Source organism: Sus scrofa, chromosome 3 (assembly GCF_000003025.6).
Source record: "Sus scrofa isolate TJ Tabasco breed Duroc chromosome 3, Sscrofa11.1, whole genome shotgun sequence".
In the NCBI taxonomy this organism is placed as follows: domain Eukaryota; kingdom Metazoa; phylum Chordata; class Mammalia; order Artiodactyla; family Suidae; genus Sus; species Sus scrofa.
In genome coordinates, this window is record NC_010445.4 from 111,331,062 (window position 1) to 111,351,871 (window position 20,810).

The window sequence follows — 20,810 nt, forward strand, 5'->3', positions numbered from 1 at the left end:
CTTCTTAGACTAAGAGTACTGTGTGAGGCTTGACCATCACCCATTAAAGATAATGATAGTTCTTTTTAAAATAAATACACTTCACATTATAGATGGCCAACAGGCACATGACAAAATGCTCCATATCACTAATTACTAGAGAAATGCAAATCCAAACTACAGTGAACTATCACCTCATTCCAGTAAGAATCTACAAATAATAAATGATGGAGAGGGTGTGGAGAAAGGGATCCCCTCCTACACCATTGATGAGAATGTAAATTGGTACAGCCACTGTGGAGAACAGTATGGAGGTTCCTTTAAAAACTAAAAATAGAGTTATCATATGATCCAACAGTCATAGCTGGCACATATCCAGAGCAAACCATAATTTGAAAAGATACAGGCGCCCCAGTGTTCATTTCAGCATTATTTACAATAGCCAAGACATGGAAGCAACCTAAATGTCCACTAACAGAGGAATGGATAGAGAAGATGTGGTACATATATACAGTGGCATAAAAAAGGCATAAAAAAGAATGAAATAATGCCATTTGCAGCACATGGAGGGATTACCACACTGAGTGAAGTAAGCCAGACAAAGACAAATATCACATGATATCGCTTATATGTGGAATCTTAAAAAAAAAAAAAAGTACAGATGAATCTATTTACCAAACAAATAGACCTACAGACATAGAAAACAAACTTATAGTTGCCAAAGAGGAAAGGTGGGGGGAGGAATACATTAGAATTGGGATTAATATAATACACACTACCATATATAAAATAGATAGCCAACAAGGACCTACTGTTGTAGCAAGGGAACTATATTCAATATTTTGTGATAACCTGTAAGGAAAAGAATCTGAAAAATGAATATATTCATTAATATATATATATTAATCACTGTGCTGTACATCTGAAACTAATATGACATTGTAAATCAACTGTGCTTCCATAAAAATAAATAAAATGAGTACTCTTTGAACTTGGGGGAAGGTGGGGCCTTGAATGTCCATGTTCACATCTGTCAGGATTTGAAAGCTTATTTCAGATATAGAGGAATGTAGGGTTTATTTATCCCAGCCCTTCAGTTTATAGATAGTAAAGTGAGGCCCAAGAAACTCTTGCACTGTGGAAAACCTTTCTAATTTCTCTTCCCTTGCCATTTTCCTTCCTTTGTAAGATATCCAGGTTTCGACACATTAATCATTAGTAAGAACTTTATTCCCCTAGAGACTCTCTCCCACAACTTTTCTACAAGCTTTTCATGGTTTCTGATTACTTCTCCCGCTGAAGATCTTTACAAAATACCTGAATATAGCATTTTTATTTAAAACCCTGCATCTGTGTTGAACTTGGGTCCAACTTTGATAGCCATGGTACATATCATCATTGTATTCGTTTCCCATGGCTTCCATAACAAATTACCCAAACTTAATGGCTTAAACAATACAAAATTTCCTCACTGAAATATATACTTTAAAAAAATTGAGTATAGTTGACGTACAGTATTGTATTAGTTTCAGGTATACAACAAAGTGAGTTGGTTATACCTATATATATCCATTCCTTTTTCCCATATAGGTTATTACAGACTATGGAGTAGAGTTCCCTGAGCTATATGGTAGGTTCTTGTTAATCATCTATTTTATACCGTAGTGTATATATCTTATTCCCATCCTCCCAGTTCCTCCCTCGAGCCCTCCCCCCAACCATTTACCCTATGGTAACCATAAGATCGCTTCTGAAATCTGAAAGTTTGTTTCTCTTTATAAGTAAGTTCTTTTGTGTCATTTTTCACTAGATTCCACATAAAAGTGATATCATATATTTGTCTTTCTCTCTTACACTTACTTCACTCAGTATGATAATCTCTAGGTCCATCCATGTTGCTGCAAATGGCATTATTCATTCTTTTTTATGACTGAGTAATATTCCATTGTTTATATATACCACATCTTCTTTATCCATTCCTCTGTTGATGGACATTTAGGTTGCTTCCATGTCTTGGCTGTTTAAATAATGCTGCACTGAACATTGGGGTGCATGTACCTTTTTGAATTATGGTTTTCTCTGGATATATGCCCAGGAGTGGGATTGCTGGAACATGTGATAGTTTTACATTTAGTTTTTTGAGGAACCTCCATACTGTTCTCTGGGGTGGTTGTACCAATTTATATTTCCACCAGTGGTGGAGAAGAGCTCCCTTTTCTCCACACCCTCTCCAGCATTTACTGTTGGCAGACTTTCTGATGATGACCTTAGTGACTGGTATGAGGTGATACCCCTTTGTAGTTTTGATTTGCATTTCTCTGATAATTAGTGATGCTGAGCATCTTTTCGTGTGTTTCTTTTTGGCCATCTGTCTGTCTTCTTTGGAGAAATATCTATGTAGAGCTTCTGCCCATTTTTTGATTGGGTTGTGTATTTTTCTTCTATAAAGCTGCATGACATGTTTCTCAATTTGGAGATTAATCCCTGTCAGTTGCTTCATTTGCAAAGATTTCCTCCATTCTGTGGGTTGTCTTGTTGTTGTTGTTGTTGTTGTTTTATGGTTTCATTTGCTGTGCAAAAGCTTTTAAGTTTAATTAGTCCCATCGGTTTATTTTTGTTTTTATTTCCATGACTCTAGGAGGTGGATCAAACAAGATATTGCTGTGGTTTATGTCAAAAAAATGCTCTGCCTGTGTTTTCTTCTAGGAGCTTCGTAGTATCTGACCTTAGGTTCAGGTCCTTCATCCCTTTTGGGTTTATTTTTGTGTAAGGTGTTAGAGAATGTTCTAATTTCATTCTTTTACAGGTAGCTGTCCAGTTTTCCCAGCACAACTTATTGAAGAGACTTCCTTCCTCCACCACATATTCTAGCTCCTTTATCATAGCTTAGTTGATCATAGGTGCTTGGGTTTATTTCTGGGCTTTCCATCCTGGTCCATTGATCTATATTTCAAACAATACAAATTTAATACTTAACAATTCTAGAGGTCAGAAGTCTGACACAGGCCTCACTGGGCTAAAAATCAAGGTGTCTGTAGGACTGTGTTCCCTTCTGGGGCCTCTAAGGGAAATCTGTTTTCTTGCCTTTTCTGTTTTCTAGAGGCAGCTCACATTCTGGCCATGGCCTCCTCCTTCATGGTCAAAGCTATCAATGGTCAGTGAAGTCTTTCTCACAAGGCATCCCTCTGACACTCTTCTGCCTCCCTCTTCTACGTTTTAAAAAACCTTGTGATTTTATTGGGCCCAAACGGATAACTCAAGGGAATCTCCTTATTTTAAGTTACCTTATCAGCATCCTAATTCCCCTTGCCATATAGCATAGCATATTCACAAGTTCTGGGGAATGGGACGGGGACATAATTGAGGCAGGGGAGGGGCATAATTCCGCTTACCACAATGATGAAGCTCAAAGTCAAAAAAGCTTGGAATTCTTAGAGCTTGGGGAATCATTGAGGCCTCCCAGTCCATCCGCCACCCTTCATAGACGAGGTAATTAGGAGAGATAAAATGACTCGCCCCAATCACATAGCCTGTTAGTGGGAACCCAGGTTTCCCAACTTTTATCTTTCCATCATATCCATATACCTCTAACTCATATTCATTGCCCTTTTCATCAACAGTCCATTTAAGCGCTTGTAGTGTGTGCACCAAGTGTTTACTTTGTAAGCTGGGAAGGAATAACACCTAAGGGTTCATCATTTCCAGATCTAAAGATAGTATCTTCCCTGCTGTTCCTGACTTGATATCTAAGTTCAACTGTACCGAGCCTGGACACCCATGCCTAGACTGTAGAATCACTTTAGAAATGAAACGACTTCAGTAAATAAGCCCTCTTGGACGGCATCCAAGTCCAACTCACTTTATATATTACATGACTGTGTGCCAGACACTGCTAATTCCATCAAATGAGCAACTTTTTTCATTTCTAATTTCAGTCCACTGTGAATCGTAAGCTCTATGTACTAATAATTGTAGAAAATCATTAGCTCATGCCGCATGGCAAACTGAGCATTATTTAATACCCACCTGTATTTTTCATTATCCTCTTCCTTCTGGAACAGTCATCTCTGAAGTCCCACATTGCAAACATAGGAGAAATCAAGGCTGTCCTTGTGGAAAATTAAGTCAGATTTCCTCCAGAGACAGAGTCCCATGAAAACCCAACAGATGAATTTTTATAGACATCAGGCTCAAAGCCCTTGGTTAATCATGCTCTCACTAATCTTTATTTCTTGTGACATGTATCACCCATTTACAAATTGTTCATTCAACAAATATTTATTGATTTTTATGCTACATGCCAGGCACTTCCTTAGGTACAGAGGATACGGCAATGAAGAACACTGCCCAAAACCTCTGCTTCATGGAGCTTATGTTCTCATGGAAAAGACAGGCAGTATCAGTAGAAAGAAGCAAACCTGGTCTGTTAGATAAATGCTACAGAGGAAAATTAAGTCTGAAAGGGGGATGGAAATAGTAATTTTAGAACATTGGCCACAGAAAGCCTTACTGAGAAGGTGATCTGAGTAAAAACCCAAAGCGAGAAAGGAAGCAAGCCATACCAATAATCAGAGGAAGAACATATGCAAAGGCACTGAGGCGGGAGCCACCTCTATGATCAGTGAACCACGAGGAGAGAATGAGGGAGAGGGGAGGGCACCTGATGATTAAAGGATGTTAGGTGGTACCACAGATGAGGTCAAAAGCCATTGGAGGGTTTGCACAGGTGAGTGAAGTAATATGACGCACAAGGGCAGAAACAGGGAGACCAGTTCAGAGTTCATGACAACAGTCCAGGCACAAAATGATGGTAACTCAAAAACACTGAAAACGGGGAGACGTGAGCATCTTCTGATTGTGTTTGGAAGGTGGGCTGACACCTGATTTGCTGCGATGCACAAGACAGATCAAGATAACCCCAGGTTCTCTGACCTCTGCGAGTGGAAGGGGAAATTGACGTTTGCTGAGATGGGGGAGATTGTGACGGAGCAAGTTAGGTAGGGAGAGGAGGGTTTCAGGAGCCCAGGGTGGTTGGGTGAGATTTGAGGTGGCTGTTAGACTGAAGCAGTCAAGAAGACAGATATACGAGTTCAGAGTTCAGAGGAGAGATCTAGCTGGAGATATAAATTTGCTAGTCATCAGTGTATAGATGGTATTTAAAACCATGAGACAGGATGAGATCACTGAGGTCTGAGCTCCTAGGGCACTCCAACTTTGAGAGGATACATCTTACATAATTTATCTCCTGTCTCCCAGTCTCTCTGTACCCCTAAAACTTGCTTGGAGACAAGCTTAATACAAACCCATGTTTACATTTCCATGGCAGTAGACTATGATGTCAACTAAAGCCCTATGTTATCCTTTTACATGCTCCAGTTAAAAGTGATGGCTGCAGAGATAAGGCTCATGTTCACCAAGCCTCTAAATTTAATCCTTGGCAAGTCGGCAAATGATTGCTTAATTCTCAAAGATTTTAATTGGATGGTGGGGTAAGTGAATTTAGACGTTTTTAGATCCAAAGTGGAAGAGACATTGGACCTAGATTGCCTTTCTAAAAAACAAAAAAGGCCAAAATATTATTCTGCACCTAGAAAAGGTTCTATGTGTTTGATATCTAACCCGCCATCCACCAAAAGCCTCTTGACCTGTCATCTTGAGTACAGAAAAATCTCTGGCAGTCACATTTTCAGGAAAGTAAAAACCAAAAGAATGTTGGCCCAAGAAGTATCATGCAGTCTCAATCTTAGAGGAATATAATATCACCCTTCATTATTCTTTCTGCTCCTTAAACTGGTCTTGAAAGTTGCTTATCAGTTACCAGTCACTTTTTAAATTACTGTTTTCATTAAACGTACTTCTGTCAACTGAATTCCCTAGGTTCAAAAGGCATCATTCATGGAAAATGTGCTGATCTAGGTCCCTTTAAAAAAGATGTGTTAAAAGGTAAATTACGTATGACAAAGAAAGAGCACCTCTGGTTTGGTGTCACTACGCCGTCTATTCCTTTGCCAGCTCTTGTGCCCTAGTGTCTGCATTCGAGGAAGAGCAAGGTGACGTGGGCTCTGTGATGAATATTGCTCCAGCATTTTGATGACTTGTATATAATATTGAAATACAGAGACTGTGCTAAGTGCAAGGGGTGCTGCAGTGAGTATGACATGGCCATTGCTCTTGAGGAACTTACAGTCCAAGGAAGAAGGCAGACACAAAGATAGATCACTGTAGTATGGGTATGGTAAGTAAGTACCTACAGGCTCTGTGGGGCACAGGAGCAAGTTCCTGGCTAAGATGCCTCTGGAGCCAAATCTTGCAAAACAAGCAGGTGCTAATGCAGCGCAAAAGTGGAGGGGGTACTTTCTGGCCAGTTGGGATGGACACGCGGGCGCAAAGTCATGGATGAAGGTGTGCGTGGGTGTGCTGGAGACAGCAGCCACTGGGTCTGTACACTGAACATCAGATGTAAGGTGTTGATGAAAGGCCTCATCAGCTGCACTGAGGTGCCTGGTTTTATTCTGTAGGCTCTGAGAGCCAGTGAAGGGCTAAGGGTATAGAAACGATGTGGTCAGATTTGTATTTCACAGAGCTGACTCAGTGCCAAAGGCAGACGTAAAAGGCGGCAATGTTTTGAAGACAGGAAGGCATTTGAAGGGTAAAGCTGTGGTCTTCACAGGAGCTGATGAGGCCCCCAACTAGGACAGGAGTGATGGGGCTAGAAAAGAGGAAAAAGGTTGAAAACATCTGTTAAGGAGTTCCCGTCGGGGCTCAGGGGGCTGTGAATCCGACTAGCATCCATGAGATGCAGGTTTGATCCCTGGCCTCACTTGGTGGGTTAAGGATTCAGCATTGCCCTGAGCTATGGTGTAGGTCGCAGACGCAGCTTGGATCCCACGTTGCTGTGGCTGTGGCGTAGGCTGGCAGATGCAGCTCCAGTTTGACCCCTAGCCTGGGAACTTCCGTGTGCTGCAGATGCAGCCCTAAAAAGCAAAACAAAACAAAAAACATCTGGTAAGTAAAATGCGCATGAATCAAGCATCTGCTCTCTGGTCCTTTATGAGCAAAACCCTGTGGCTGACAGTTAGCTTTCCCAAATTGACAAGACCTGGAAAGTGAAGTTCTAATCTGGTTTTGTGGAACAAAAGAATTCTGTGCTTTGTGCTTTTTAGCAGGGGAGAAAGGTTATATTCCTTAAAAAAAAAAAAAAAAAGGAATTATCAAATAATTAAAAGGCAGTCAAATCCACTTTTGGGAGGAAAGATCTTAAATTTGGTTTTTAAATTTTAGAAAAAATATTGATGTGCTTTTATAATTGTAATGGAGAAACGAATGACAAATTTGGCTCAGGAAATTCACAACTCTTTACTGGAGATAATGAAACGAAGAAGATATTAAATATATCAATACTCTTAAAAAATTGTACAAATGCAACCACCCATGGAACAAAGATATTTATAATGTGACAAAGGTGGGCTTGGGTAACTTCAATATTGTGAGACTAGAGACTTTTAGAGCAGGAAAGAACCTTGAGTTCATTTTTGTTCTGCACCCTGTTCTTTTTAATTGTTGGAAACAGTATTGGGAAGAGTTAAGTTATTTGGCCCCCGCAAACACCTGTTAAGGTTGGAGCCAGGATTAAAACTTATATATTTATAAAATAGATAATCCACAAGGACTACTGTATAGCACTGGGAACTCTACTCAGTGTTCTGCAATAACCTATATGGGAAAAGGGTCTGAAAAAGAATGGATATGTCTATACATATATAACTGAATCATTTTGCTATATACCTAAAAGTAACACAGCATTGTAAATCAACTATATTCCACAGTAAAATTTAAAAACTTTTTAAATAAAATAAATCTTGACACTCAAATACTAACACATTATCGTGAAGGTTAAAGTAGCATTTCAGAAGTTTGACGTGTGTTTGCAAGAGATAAAAAAAGTGTTCAAAAGTGCTACCAAGGAACAGTGGCTTTGGTGGCGGGAGGAGAAATAATGCCGTTATCTATATCAGAGGATTTAATCCTGTCCTTAGAATATTTTTTCAGATTTTTTTATGGTGGTAAAATATACTAAACAGAAAATTTATTATTTTAACCACTTGTAAGTGTGCGGTTCAGTGGCATGAAGTACATTCATGTGTTTTATTTTGCTTTATTTTTGGCCACATCCACGGCATGTGGAAGTTCCCAGGCCAGGGATTGAACCTGTGCCACAGCAGTGAGCTGCTACAGTGAAAATGCCAGGTGCTTAATCCACTGAGCCACAAGGGAACTCCTCAAGTACATTCACATTATTATATAAGCATCATCCCCATCCATCTCCAGAATTTTCATCTTCCAAAACTGAAACTCTGTACCCACTGAAACACTCAACTCCCTGTCCCCCTCCCCCTCAGTCCCTGGCAACCACCATTCTACTTTTTTCTCTATGAATTTGATATCTCTAGCTGCATCATATAAGTGCAATCATGCAGTATTTCTCCTTTCGTGGCACTTATTTCACTTAGCATAATGTTTTCAAAGTTTATCTATGTTGTAACATATCAGCATTTCCTTCCTTTTAAGGCTGAATAATATTCCACTCTGAGTATATACCACATCTTGTTAATGCATTTATCCATCAATGGACACTGAGGTGCTTCCACCTTTTGGCTTTTGGAAATAATACTGCTGTAAAACGTGGGTGTATAAATACCTGTTCAAGTTCTTGTTTTAGGTTCTTTTGCGTACAACCCAGAAGTGGAATTGCTGGATCATGTTGTAATTCTATTTAACTTTTTTAAGGAACTGCCGTATTCTTTACCATAGTAGTTGTACTTTTTAATGATTTTATTTTTTAATTATAGTTGGTTTACAGTGTTCTGTCAATTTTCTACTATATAGCAAAGTGACCCAGTCACATAGACACACATATATACACATTCTTTTTCTCACATTATCCTGCTCCATCAAAATGACTAGATATAGTTCCCTGTGCTCTACAGCAGGATACCATTGCTTATCCACTCCAAATGCAACGGTTTGCATCTATTAACCCCAGATTCCCAGTCCATCCCACTCCCCCCCTCCCCCTCGCAACCACAAGTCTGTTCTCCATGAGTTTCTTTTCTGTGGAAAGGTTATTTGTGCCATATATTAGATTCCAGATATAAGTGATATCATATGGTATTTGTCTTTCTCTTTCTGATGACCTCACTTAGTATGAGAGTCTCTAGTTCCATCCATGTTGCTGCAAATGGCATTATGTTGTTCTTTTTCATGGCTGAGTAGTATTCCATTGTGTATATATGCCACATCTTCTTAATCCATTCATCTGTCACTGGACATTTAGGTTGTTTCCACGTCTTGGCTTTTGTGAATAGTGCTGCAGTGAACACACGAATGCATGTGTCTTTTTCAAGGAAGGTTTGTCTGGATATATGCCCAAAAGTGGGCTTGCTGGATCATATGTAGTTCTATGTTTAGTTTTCTGAGGTACCTCCATACTGTTTTCCATAGTGACTGTACCAGTTCACATTCCCACCAACAGTGTAGGAGGGTTCCCTGTTCTCCCCACCCCCTCCAGCATTTGTTATTGTGGACTTATTAATGATGGACTTGTGACAGGTGTGAGGTGCTACCTCATAGTAGTTTTGAGTTGCATTTCTCTAATAATCAGTGAGGTTTTTTTCATGTGCTTGTTAGCCACCTGTATATCTTCCTTGGAGAAATGTCTATTTGGGTCTTTTGCCCATTTTTTCAATTGGGTTGTTGGGTTTTTTGCTTTTTGAGTTGTATAAGTTGTTTGTACATTTCAGAGATTAAGCCCTTGTCAGTTGCATCGTTTGAAACTATTTTCTCCCATTTCTAAGTTTCTTTTTGTTTTTTTTTTTTAATATTTCCTTTGCTATGCAAAACTCGTCAGTTTGGTTAGGTCCCATTGGTTTATTTTTGCTTTTATTTCTGTTGCCTTGGGAGACCGACCTGAGAAAACATTTGTAAGATGATGTCAGAGAATGTTTGCCTATGTTTCTCCTAGGAGTTTGATGGTGTCTTGTCTTAAACGTTTAAGTCTTTAAGCCATTTTGAGTTTATCTTTGTGCATGGTATGAGGGTGTGTTCCAGTGCATTGATTTATATGTGGCTGTCCAGTTTTCCCAGCACCACTTGCCGAAAAGACTGTGTTTTTCCCATTTTCTGTCTTGCCTCCTTTGTCGAAGATTAATTGACTGTAGGTGTCTGGGTTAGTTGTACCACTTATCTTGCATTTCTTTTTAAACTGCCTCCTCTTCAGTTTTTCCGTTCAAGCCTCCTTCCCTATTCCAGTTTATTGTGAGGGTTTTTTTTTTTTTTTTTTTTTTTTTGCCTCTTATTTTTAGTTCCTGCTCTCTTGCGTCCTCTTATGCAATTATGTGTCCCTATGTGCGTGCATACGTGTTGTGTCTGAGTGTATGTTTGTTGGGGCTGTCTGTGCAGAAGAAGAACTCAATAAACCTCATACCCTCCCCACTACCCCTAAGCTCAGCAACAGAGTTATCGTCACCACTCTATTACTCGGAGATTCCAAATTTATTGATTCAGTGTCCTAAATTTATACCTTTTAGGTTGCTTCCATTTGCTGTGATGAACTTCTTTGAACACTTAACCCTTTGGACGCGTGTCTTTTTCCTTAAGGAAGTTCCTAAAGATAAAATTTCTAGATCAAAGGAAATAACATTTTTTAAAAATTTGTAACATATTGCCAAATTGCCTTCATAAAAAGTATTCTGAAATATATCCCCACTGGCAATGTGCGAAACACCTATTTCCTACAAAACTCACCAACACATTGCCAGTTTGAAAGGTGATAAATATTATCTCCTGTTTTACTACTAGTGAGATTGAGTTTTTCCTCAGATGTTTGTTGGTTGTTTGAATCTCTTCTTTCATGAGTTGCCTGTCTTGTGTCCTATGTCCATTTTTCTGTCGGCCACCCTTAAGGTTTTATTTATTTATTTGTTTTCTTTTTAGGGCCGCATCGAGGCATATGGAGTTCCCAGGCTAGGGGTCGAATTGGAGCTGTAGCCACTGGCCTACGACAGAGCCACAGCAACACCAGATCTAAGCCATGCCTGCAACCGACACCACAGCTCACGGCAACACCAGATCCTTGACCCCCAGAGTGAGGCCAGGGGTCGAACCTGCAACCTCATGGTTCCTAGTCAGATTCATTAACCACTGCGCCACGAGGGAAGTCCACGGTTTTAAGTAAGAGTGTTCAGAGAAAAAACAAAATGTGAAGAGTCTAGTCTAAACTCCTGCAGCAAAGGAACGAATAGTTTAAAAGTAAAAATAGAGCCATAAAATTGAGTCTTAAGACTGTTAGCACAAAACACGATGGAAATGAGGAGGAGAAAGGTCTCACACTGGCTCTCAGGTAGAATCGATTAAATCAGACTTCCAGGGATGGGCCCCGAGCATCAATATTTTTTTAATAAATTCTTCCCCTAGATTCTAACGTGCCCCCAGGATGGAGAACAAGTGATTTATCAGTAAAAGCAGGAGCTAGGAAGCAGCGGTGGCAAAACACTGCCGTAATTTGCAGAAATAACCGCTGAGCGCATGGGAGTAGGGCTGTTCCTGACCCTGGAGGACATGAGCACATCCGTCTCTAGGAGGCACCTACCCGAACCTCCAGTCTCTCAGCTGGGACAGTGCAGAGCCTGGCGCCCGACACATCGTGTCGCGTGGCACTGTCCAGTAGACAGCAGTTCCTGAATGATGTGAGTTTTGCGTAGGACAGTCACCTTCCAGTTAAGTGGCTGGATCTTCCTTAGTCATGACAGTGAGCAGACGACGTTGGTACCTGACTGTAAGCTCAGTAAAGACAGGATCTGAACGTCTCCCGAACCTCAACCCCAACTGGCGCACAGTAAACCTCGGACATGTGCATTGCCAATGCACTGAGCAGCCCAAAACAGGCCTCACATGTTTCCAGTGTATTTCTTCCATGGTTATACTAGGTCAAAATCTGCCCCATTGGATACAGTTTTAATCACTTGTTAGTATTTTCTGCATAGTGATGAGTTGCCCTTTCGTTGTATAATCGTTATGGACAGACTTCTCTGAATTGTGTCAAGTTATTAAGACATCTGATTAAAAACACTTCTGGAGTTCCCGTCGTGGTGCAGTGGTTAACGAATCCGACTGGGAACCATGAGGTTGTGGGTTCATCCCTGGCCTTGCTCAGTGGGTTAAGGATCCGGCGTTGCCGTGAGCTGTGGTGTAGGTTGCAGACGCGGCTCAGATCCCGTGTTGCTGTGGCTGCGGTGAAGGCCGGCGGCTACAACTCCGATTGGACCTCTAGCCTGGGAACCTCCATATGCCGTGGGAGTGGCCCTAGAAAAGGCAAAAAGATAAAATAAATAAATAAATAAAATAACTTGTTTGTGATCTTATGTATTACTTCATATGAGCATGTGAAATGTCTCCATCTATCGTACTTTACTCTCTTCACAGTTTTTATAGTACTAGCTTGACTTGGGGCTATACTGTATTTCTCTTATATCTGTAGAAGGCACCTATAAATTATCTTTGCATGTATATGGTTTCCCATATAGCAGATAATGGCTCTTCCTCTGTGGTCAAAAAAAAAAAAAAAAATTCTAATGTAATTCTTCCATAATATTGTAAAAAGCAATTTGGCAACAATTCTTAAGTGCCCCTTACGTATTATATTTTGCATCTGGATGTTTACCACCAGTTTTAAATGTTACAATCCGGAGTTCTCATCATGGCTCAGTGGTTAACGACTCTGACTAGGAACCATGAGGTTGCGGGTTCAATCCCTGGCCTTGCTCAGTGGGTTAAGATCCGGCGTTGCTGTGAGCTGTGGTGTAGGTCGCAGACGAGGCCAGGATCCCACACTGCTGTGGCCCTGGCGTAGGCCAGTGGCTATAGCTCCGATTAAACCCCTATCCTGGGAGCCTCCATACGCCATGGGTGCGGCCCTAGAAAAGACAAAAAAAAATAAAAATAAATAAATGTTATAATCCATAGACTGTGACAGCAATAATACTGATGTCTTTTCTAAAGCAGAAGTCTTCATTGTCAAGTGAAAAATAACAGGCTGAAATTTGCAGTTACCTGTTTTCAAACAGGTAGAGTTGACCCTTGTACAAGGCAGGGGTGGAAGCGCCAGCCCTGCCTGGTCAAAAAAGTCACAAAGAACTTTGCCATCACCCTCCATAGCCACATTCTGCATCTGTGGATTCAACCAGCCATGGACCGTATAGCGCTGCAGTACATATTTAGTGGAAACATCTAGGTAGACGTGGACCCACACAGTTCAAACCAGTTGTTCAACGGTCAACTGTACTGATAAAAATCTAAGAACTCAACTTTAAAGTCCTTTAGGCTATCTTGATAAAAATTATAAGGAGTCCTTTGTACAGGCATACTTCATTCTACGGCCCTTCAGATAACTGTGTTTTTACAAATGAAAGGTCTGTGGCAACCTTGCCTCAAGAAAGTCCATCAGTGCCGCTTTCTCCATGGCATTTGTGTGCTTTGCATGTCTGTCACATTTTGGTAATTCTTACACAATGTCAACTTTTTCATTATTTCCATATTTGTTGTGTTGGCCTGAGATCATTGCGCTGTGACATTATTATCGTAACTGTTGGGAAGCACCATGAACCACGCCCGTGTAAGACTTGAGACTTAATAAATGTTGGGTTTGTTCTGACTGCTCCACTGCCTGGCCATTCCCCCATCTCTGTCCCTTCTCCATGGGCCTCCCTAGTCCCCAAGACACAACAGTATTGAAATTAGGCCAATTAATAACCCCGTTGTGGCCTCCATGTGTTCAAGTGAAAGAGTCAGGCGTCTCTCAGTTTAAATGAAAAGCTAGAAATGATTACGCTTAGTGAGGAAAGGCATGTCAAAAGCAGAGATAGGCCTCTTGTGCCAGTTAGCTACGTTGCGAATGCAAAAGAAAAGTCCCTGAAGGAAATTAAAAGCGCTGCTCCAGTGAACACAGGAATGATAAGAAAGCAGGACAGCCTTATTGCTGATGTGGAGAGAGTCTTAGCGGCCTGGATAGAAGATCAAACCAGCCACAACATTCCCCGAAGCCAAAGCCTAATCCAGAGCAAGACTCCAACTCTTCCATTCTCTCTGCAGGCTGAGAGAGGTGAGGAAGCTACCCAAGAAAAGTTTGAGCTTGCAGAGGTTGGTTCTTGAGGTTTAAGGAAAGAAGTCACTTCTATAGCATCAAAGTACAAGGTGGAGCAGCAAGTGCCGATGTAGAAGCTGGTGCACGTGTCTAGGAGACGTAGCTAAGATCATTCATGCAGGTGGCTACACTAAAAAAATGGATTTTCAGTGCATACAAAAGATGATGCCATGTAGCGCTTTCACAGCTTCAAAGGACAGGCTGACTCTCTTGTTAGGGGCTAATGCAGCTGGCAACTTAATGTTGAAGCCAGTACTCATTTACTATTCTGAAAACCCTACAGTCCTTAAGAATTATCCTGGATCTGCCCTGCCTGTGCTCTGTAAATGGAACAACAAAAACTGAGTCTGTTTACAGCATGGTTTACTGAACACTTTAAGCTCACTATTGAGACCTACTGCTCAGGAAAAAAATCCTTTGAAAATATCACTGCTCACGGGCAATGCACCTGGTCACTCAAGAGCTTTAATGGACTTGTTCAAGGAGGTTGATATTGTTTTCATGCCTGCTAACACAACATCCAATCTGCAGCCCATGAATCAAGGAGTAATTTCAATTTTCACATCTTTTCATTTAAGAAACACATTCCGTAAGGCTATATCTGCCATAGAGAGTGATGGATCTGGGCAGAGTTCATTGAAAGCCTTCTGGAAAGGAGTCACTATTCTAGAAGCCATTTAAAAAAAAATTGTGATTAATTGGAAGAGGTCAAAATATCAACATTAACTGGAGTTTAGAAGAGGTTGATTCCACCCCTCATGGATGACTTTGAAGGGTTCAAGACTTCAATGGAGGAAGGAGCTGCAGATGTGGTGGAAATAGCAAAGAACCAGAATTAGAAGTAGAGCCTGAAATGTGGCTAAATTGCTGCAGTCTCATCATAAAACTTGAACAGATGAGTTGCTTCTTATGAATGAGCAAAGAAAGTGGTTTCTTGAGGTGGAATCTACTCCTGGAGAGGATGCTGTGATGATTGTTAAGTGACATCAGAGGATTTCGAATATTACATAAACTCAGTTGATAAAGCAGCAGCAGAGTTTAAATGGATTAACTCCAATTTTTAAAGAAGTTCTACAGTGGGTAAAATGCTATTAAACAGCATTCATTGCATGCTACATGAGAAATCATTCATGGAGTTCCCTCATGGCCTAGTGGCTAAGGATTCAGTTTTGGCCGTGGCCCAGGAATTTCCACGTGCTGTGGACGTGGTCAAAAGAAGAAAATCATTCATGATAGGAAAAGTCAGTTGGTACAGACAACTTGTTGTCCTATTTGAAGAAATTGCCACAGCCTCCCCAGCCTTTATTAATCACCAACCTGATCAGTCAGCAGCCTTCAGCATAAAGACTCTCCACCAGCTAAAAAATTGTGACTCACTGACGGCTCAGGTGATAGGTAGTATTTTTTAGCAATAAAGTATTTTTTAATTAAGCTATGTCCTTTTTCTTAGACATGATGCTGTTACACATGAATAGACTATAGTATAGGGTAAACATAACTTTTGTGTATACTGGAAAACCAAAAAATTTATGTGACTCACTTCATTGCAATATTTGCTTTCTTGTGGTGATATGGAACTGAACCAGCAATATCTCTGAGGTATAGTTATATTTTTTGTTGTTATACTTCAGTTTTCACTACTTTCTAAATACCATCATTATGTCTTTGATCCATCAGTTATTTAGAATCATTTTTTTTTTTTTTGGCCACACCCTTGACATGCATAAGTCCCCATGCTAGGGATCAGACCCACGCCACAGCAGTGGCAATGCCAGAGCCTTAACCCTCTGAGCCACCAGGGAAATCCTAGAAGCATTTTTAAAATCTCTTCACATATGGAGGCTTTTTTATTTACCTTTATATGGCTAACTTCTAACTGTTATGGTCAGAGAATATTTTCTAAATATACTATTCTTTGAAATTTGAAGAGACTATATACAGCCTAGTACCTGGTCGATTATGAATGTTCAATGTGTACATAAGAAAAATGGCCCCATAGGTGTTAGCCACAGTTTTTATATTTGTTAGACCAGCCTGACTTTTTGTCTGCTTGTCCTGTTGATTACTTAGAGAGTTGTGTTAAAAATCATCTATCATGATGGTGCAGTGTCGATGACTGGGGGGGGGGGGGGGGGGGGGGGGGGGGGGGGGGGGGGGGGGGGGGGGGTGCTGTTCAATACTAATATGCTAGGAAAAAAAAAAAAAAAAAAAAAAAAAAAAAAAAAAAAAAAAAAAAAAAAAAAAAAATCTAAAAAAAAAAAAAATCATCTATCATGATGGTAGTTCAATTTCTTATAATTGCATTATATATATTTATATATAATTGAGGCTGTTTTTTGGTGTATGTCTTTTTAGGGCCACACCCACGGCATACAGAGGTTCCCAGGCTAGGGTTGAATCACAGCCATAGCCACTGCCCACACCACAGCCACACCAATGCCAGATCCAAGCCACATCCACGACCTTCACTGAAGCTTGAAGCAAAGCCAGATCCTTTAATCCACTGAGCAAGGTCAGGGGTCACACCCACATCCCCATGGAGATTAGTTCCCCCAACAGGAACTCCCAAGGCTATTTTAATAGTTGTCTTAGAATTTTTACCTTTTCTTGCTGAATTTAACATTTTGATTAAAGGAGTAACTGTCTTTGTCTTTTTTTGCTCTAACTTTACTTTGGCTGATACTGAAAAAGCTATCCAAGTTTATTTTACTAGATATTCGCCGTATTATCTTTTCCCATCTTTTTTATTTTAAACTTTTTCTGTCCTTTAGTTTTAAATGTATCTCTTATCAATAGCACATAGCTGGATATTAGTCTTTCTTTGTTTATTTTTTATGACTGATTTTTTTTTTTGGTTTTCTTATCTAGAGACTTTAATCCATTCCCATTTAATGTGAGTTCTGATGTATTTGCATTCATTTCCAACACGTTATTTTACCATAAACTACCCTTTAGAATACTGTTTCTCAAAGTTCTATAAGGTCGTAAAGCACAAGTCAGTCATGATGCTTTTTGTGGCGTACCACAGGATATTATGCTGAAGTTAACGATATTCACGTTACACATGAAATTACATTCTCTTCTGTTAAATTGTAGTTTACACCAAAGAGTAGTGTATTCAAGGGTTTAAGAAGAAAAAGTTTACTTTGAGACCATTCTGCCCATCAGCTGCATTCCTTCTGAACTCTAAGGGAAGGAGCACCATCATTTGGTCTTTCCATGCTCAAATCTTGGTTCAGCTTGTAAAACTGCAGAGTACAGTTTTATAAGCTCAAAATACACATACATATGCGTATGTATATATGTAAAAGACGTGTGCATTTTCATATACGTATATTTTACATGTATATTGTGAAAGTATATTTTACATATATGTATGAAAATTTATACACGTATACACACACACACACACACACACACACACAATGGGACATTATCCAGACGTAAGAAAGAAGAAAATCTTGCCACTTGCAACAATATAGATGGACATGGAAGCATTATGCTAAGTGAAGTAAGTCAGATGAAGACAGATATCATTTGACCTCACTTGTGGAATCTGGTTTTTTTTGTTTTTTTGTTTTTTTTTTTTTAATTTTAAAACTAAGCTAAAGACAGATTGGTTGTTGCCAGAGGCAAAGGTTCAGGGGGGAACAAAATGGGTAAAGGGGGACAAAGGGAACAAACGTCCAGTTACAAAATGAATACGTCATAGGGATGTAATGTACAGCAGGGTGGCTGTAGTTAATACTAGATTGCTAAGAGAGTAGATCTTAAATTTTTTCATTAAAAATTTTTGAGAGAAAGTTGATTGTCGGAGAAAGTAGCATAGCATGGTGTAAAGACCATAGCAATGGAACCCTAAGTCCAGAGTTAAAATTCGGGCCCTATGTACAGGGCCTGACAGTTATGTACATTTTGATAAGCCATTACTTTTTTTGAATTTTTTATTATAGTTGGTTTACAATGTTCTGTCAATTTCTGCCATAAAGTGACCCAGTTATACATACACACACACATACATATATACATTCTTTATCTCACATGCCATTACTTTTTGAGTTCTTACTTTCTTCCTAAAACAGAAGTGCTGATTAGGCTTACCCTAACCCATTTTACAAATGTATTGTGAAGCTCAAATACAATATAATCTGTTCTTGATTATTCATATGACGGGAAATGTGAAAGAGGCATAAGCATCAAAAACCAAACATAGTAGATAAATTTAAAATTTAATAACCAATTCCAGAATACATTATTTTTGTGTGCTGATTTCGTTCTTCTAATCATATTTTGTTTACAATAAAATTAATTCCATTTATATTTCTTTTACCTACACCAGCAGATGGCAGGAAGAAGAAGCTTAGAGATAATTACAATGTGGTGACAGAAGTCATTTTGAAATTTAAAATTTACTGTAATTAATGGGCAACATAGAGAATAAAATATTGGTTTTATGTTATTTGTCACTATCATACTTTGCTTGTCTTCAGCAAATTAAAATGATTTTCATCAGGAACTTTGAAAAATGTTTTAATCTCAGCAATTCTTTCTGCTGTTTTTCTGCATCTTGATTTTCCCACAAACATGCCATCCTATAGTTGTCTAGTCCCCACTCATTGATCCCCCATACAGACATCTATGTATTTCTCCTACCCTCTCCTCTTGCAACTTGTAGTTCCAAAATTAGCTCATTCTGCACCTCCCTATCCAAAAAGATTAATTGACATTAGCTGGTATTTTAGTTTCTTAATTTATTTTCAATATTTTGACCTATACGCCTCTCTTGATACCATCTATATTCAGTCCTCTGTCCCACATTGGAAAAATGAAGAAGGGTATGAGCCCTTTTTGTCCGTGTTATTCTGACTGTAGTTGTTTAATAACCATTATAGTTGGGCTACAGTCATACACAGCACTTATGCCCAGCTCCCACCTCATTGTTTAATTTATTATTTGTGTGGGCATCTGTCATCCCAACTACTTCATCACCTTTCAAGGTATAGGCCATTCATTCACTCAAAAATATTTACTTCTGATATATTAGAATAACTGGTACCAGGAGTTCCCATCATGGCTCAGGGGAAACAAATCTGATTAGTATCCATGAGGACGCAGATTCAGTCCCTGGCCTTGCTCAGTGGGTTAAGGATCCGACAATGCCATGAGCTGTGGTGTAAGTCACAGACACAGCTCAGATATGGTATTGCTGTGGCTGTGGTGTAGGCCTGCAGCTACAGCTCCAATTCAACCCTTAGCCTGGAGCTTCCATATGCCACAGGTGTGGCCCTAAAAAGACAAAAAGACAAAAAAAAAAAAAAAAAAAAAAAAAAGCTAGTACCAGGCTTACCTTTCTACTGTAAACAACTAGAAAATGGGGCAAAACATATGAAGCAACTGTTTCTGATACTGGACAACATAAGTGTTATCCAAAAGAGAAAGCAATAAGGTGAGTCCTGGAGCACATTACTGACCATGGTGCAGAGAGGAAGAACTCAAGGAAAGCATGGCATCATCAGTGAGCTGAGAAAACTGAGTCCATAACTTAGAGAGACTACAGTGGCTACAATTTATGGAAACATGTACTAGAAAGGAAGGAGCTAACCAGGGAAAGATCCAGAAACCTGCAGAGGAGTCCCCGTGACTCTGTCACTAAATGCTAAATGGACATACATAGAATTTCCTCAAAGCTGGTCGACTAGTGGAGAGCTCGAAGCTAAACATGCCCTAGAAATTATACAGGAATGGGAAGTGTTGTGTTGTGTCCAGCCAGAGACATTGTTGAACCCCTGGAGCATTTAGTAGAGATCACAGAAGGAATTTAGTAGAAGGGATAAACTTGCCCTAAAATGAAGGTTACCCTAAACTCTAACAGATCTCAAAAACAATGCTCAGGAGTTCACATCATGGCACATCAGAAGCGAATCCAACTAGGAACCACAAGGTTGCAGGTACGATCCCTGGCCTCGCTCACTGGGTTAAGGATCTGGCGTTGCCATGAGCTTTGGTGTCGGTCAGAGATGCAGCTCCGATCTGCTGTGGCTATGGCATAGGCCTGCATCCACAGCTCTGATTAGACCCCTAATAGCCTCAGAACCTCCATATGCTGCGGGTGCAGCCCTGAAAAGACAAAACAAAAAAATAATACTCAAAGGATCAAACAGAGCCTGAAAAAGTTAACTGCCTGAAAAAGTTTAACTTTGGAAAAATACAACAGAATTAAGACATTCGATGTAATATTTGCCCTGTTTAGCATTCAGTCAAAAGCCACTAGACATGCAAAGAATCAGGAAAATGTTACCCAATAACCAAGAAAAAAGAAGTCATGCAGAACCAATACAGAAATGCCAGGGATGATGGAATTAGCTGAAGGGAATTTTTAAAAAGCCCCTGTAAATATGCCCACTGATTTGAAGAAGAATATGAAATGCTGAGGAGAAAAGTGAAAGATGAATAAAAGAACCAAATAGAAGTTAAATGAAAAATGAAATATCAGAAATGAAAAATTCACTTGATGGGCTTATCAGCAGAGTAGACATTACAGAAGAAAGGATCACTGTACTTGAAGACAGTAAATAGAGATTAAGTTGAATCAGAGAAAAAATTGACTGAACAAACTGCACAAAGCCTGTGTTGT

The 20,810-nt window shown here is 39.7% G+C and overlaps 1 protein-coding gene across 5 annotated transcripts in view; it reads left to right on the forward strand.

Annotated features, from left to right (window-relative positions):
* Positions 1 to 20,810, forward strand: part of RBKS (ribokinase) — a 97,416-nt gene that overhangs the window by 2,304 nt on the left and 74,302 nt on the right. For 4 of the 5 annotated variants that reach the window (XR_002342152.1, XR_002342153.1, XM_021085801.1 and 1 more), the window contains exon 2: positions 3,080 to 3,133. Coding sequence is in view for 2 of the 4 variants with exons in the window: in XM_021085801.1 (XP_020941460.1) it covers positions 3,080 to 3,133 (54 nt within the window). In the remaining 2 variants the exon portion in view is untranslated. 5 annotated transcript variants of the gene reach the window in all.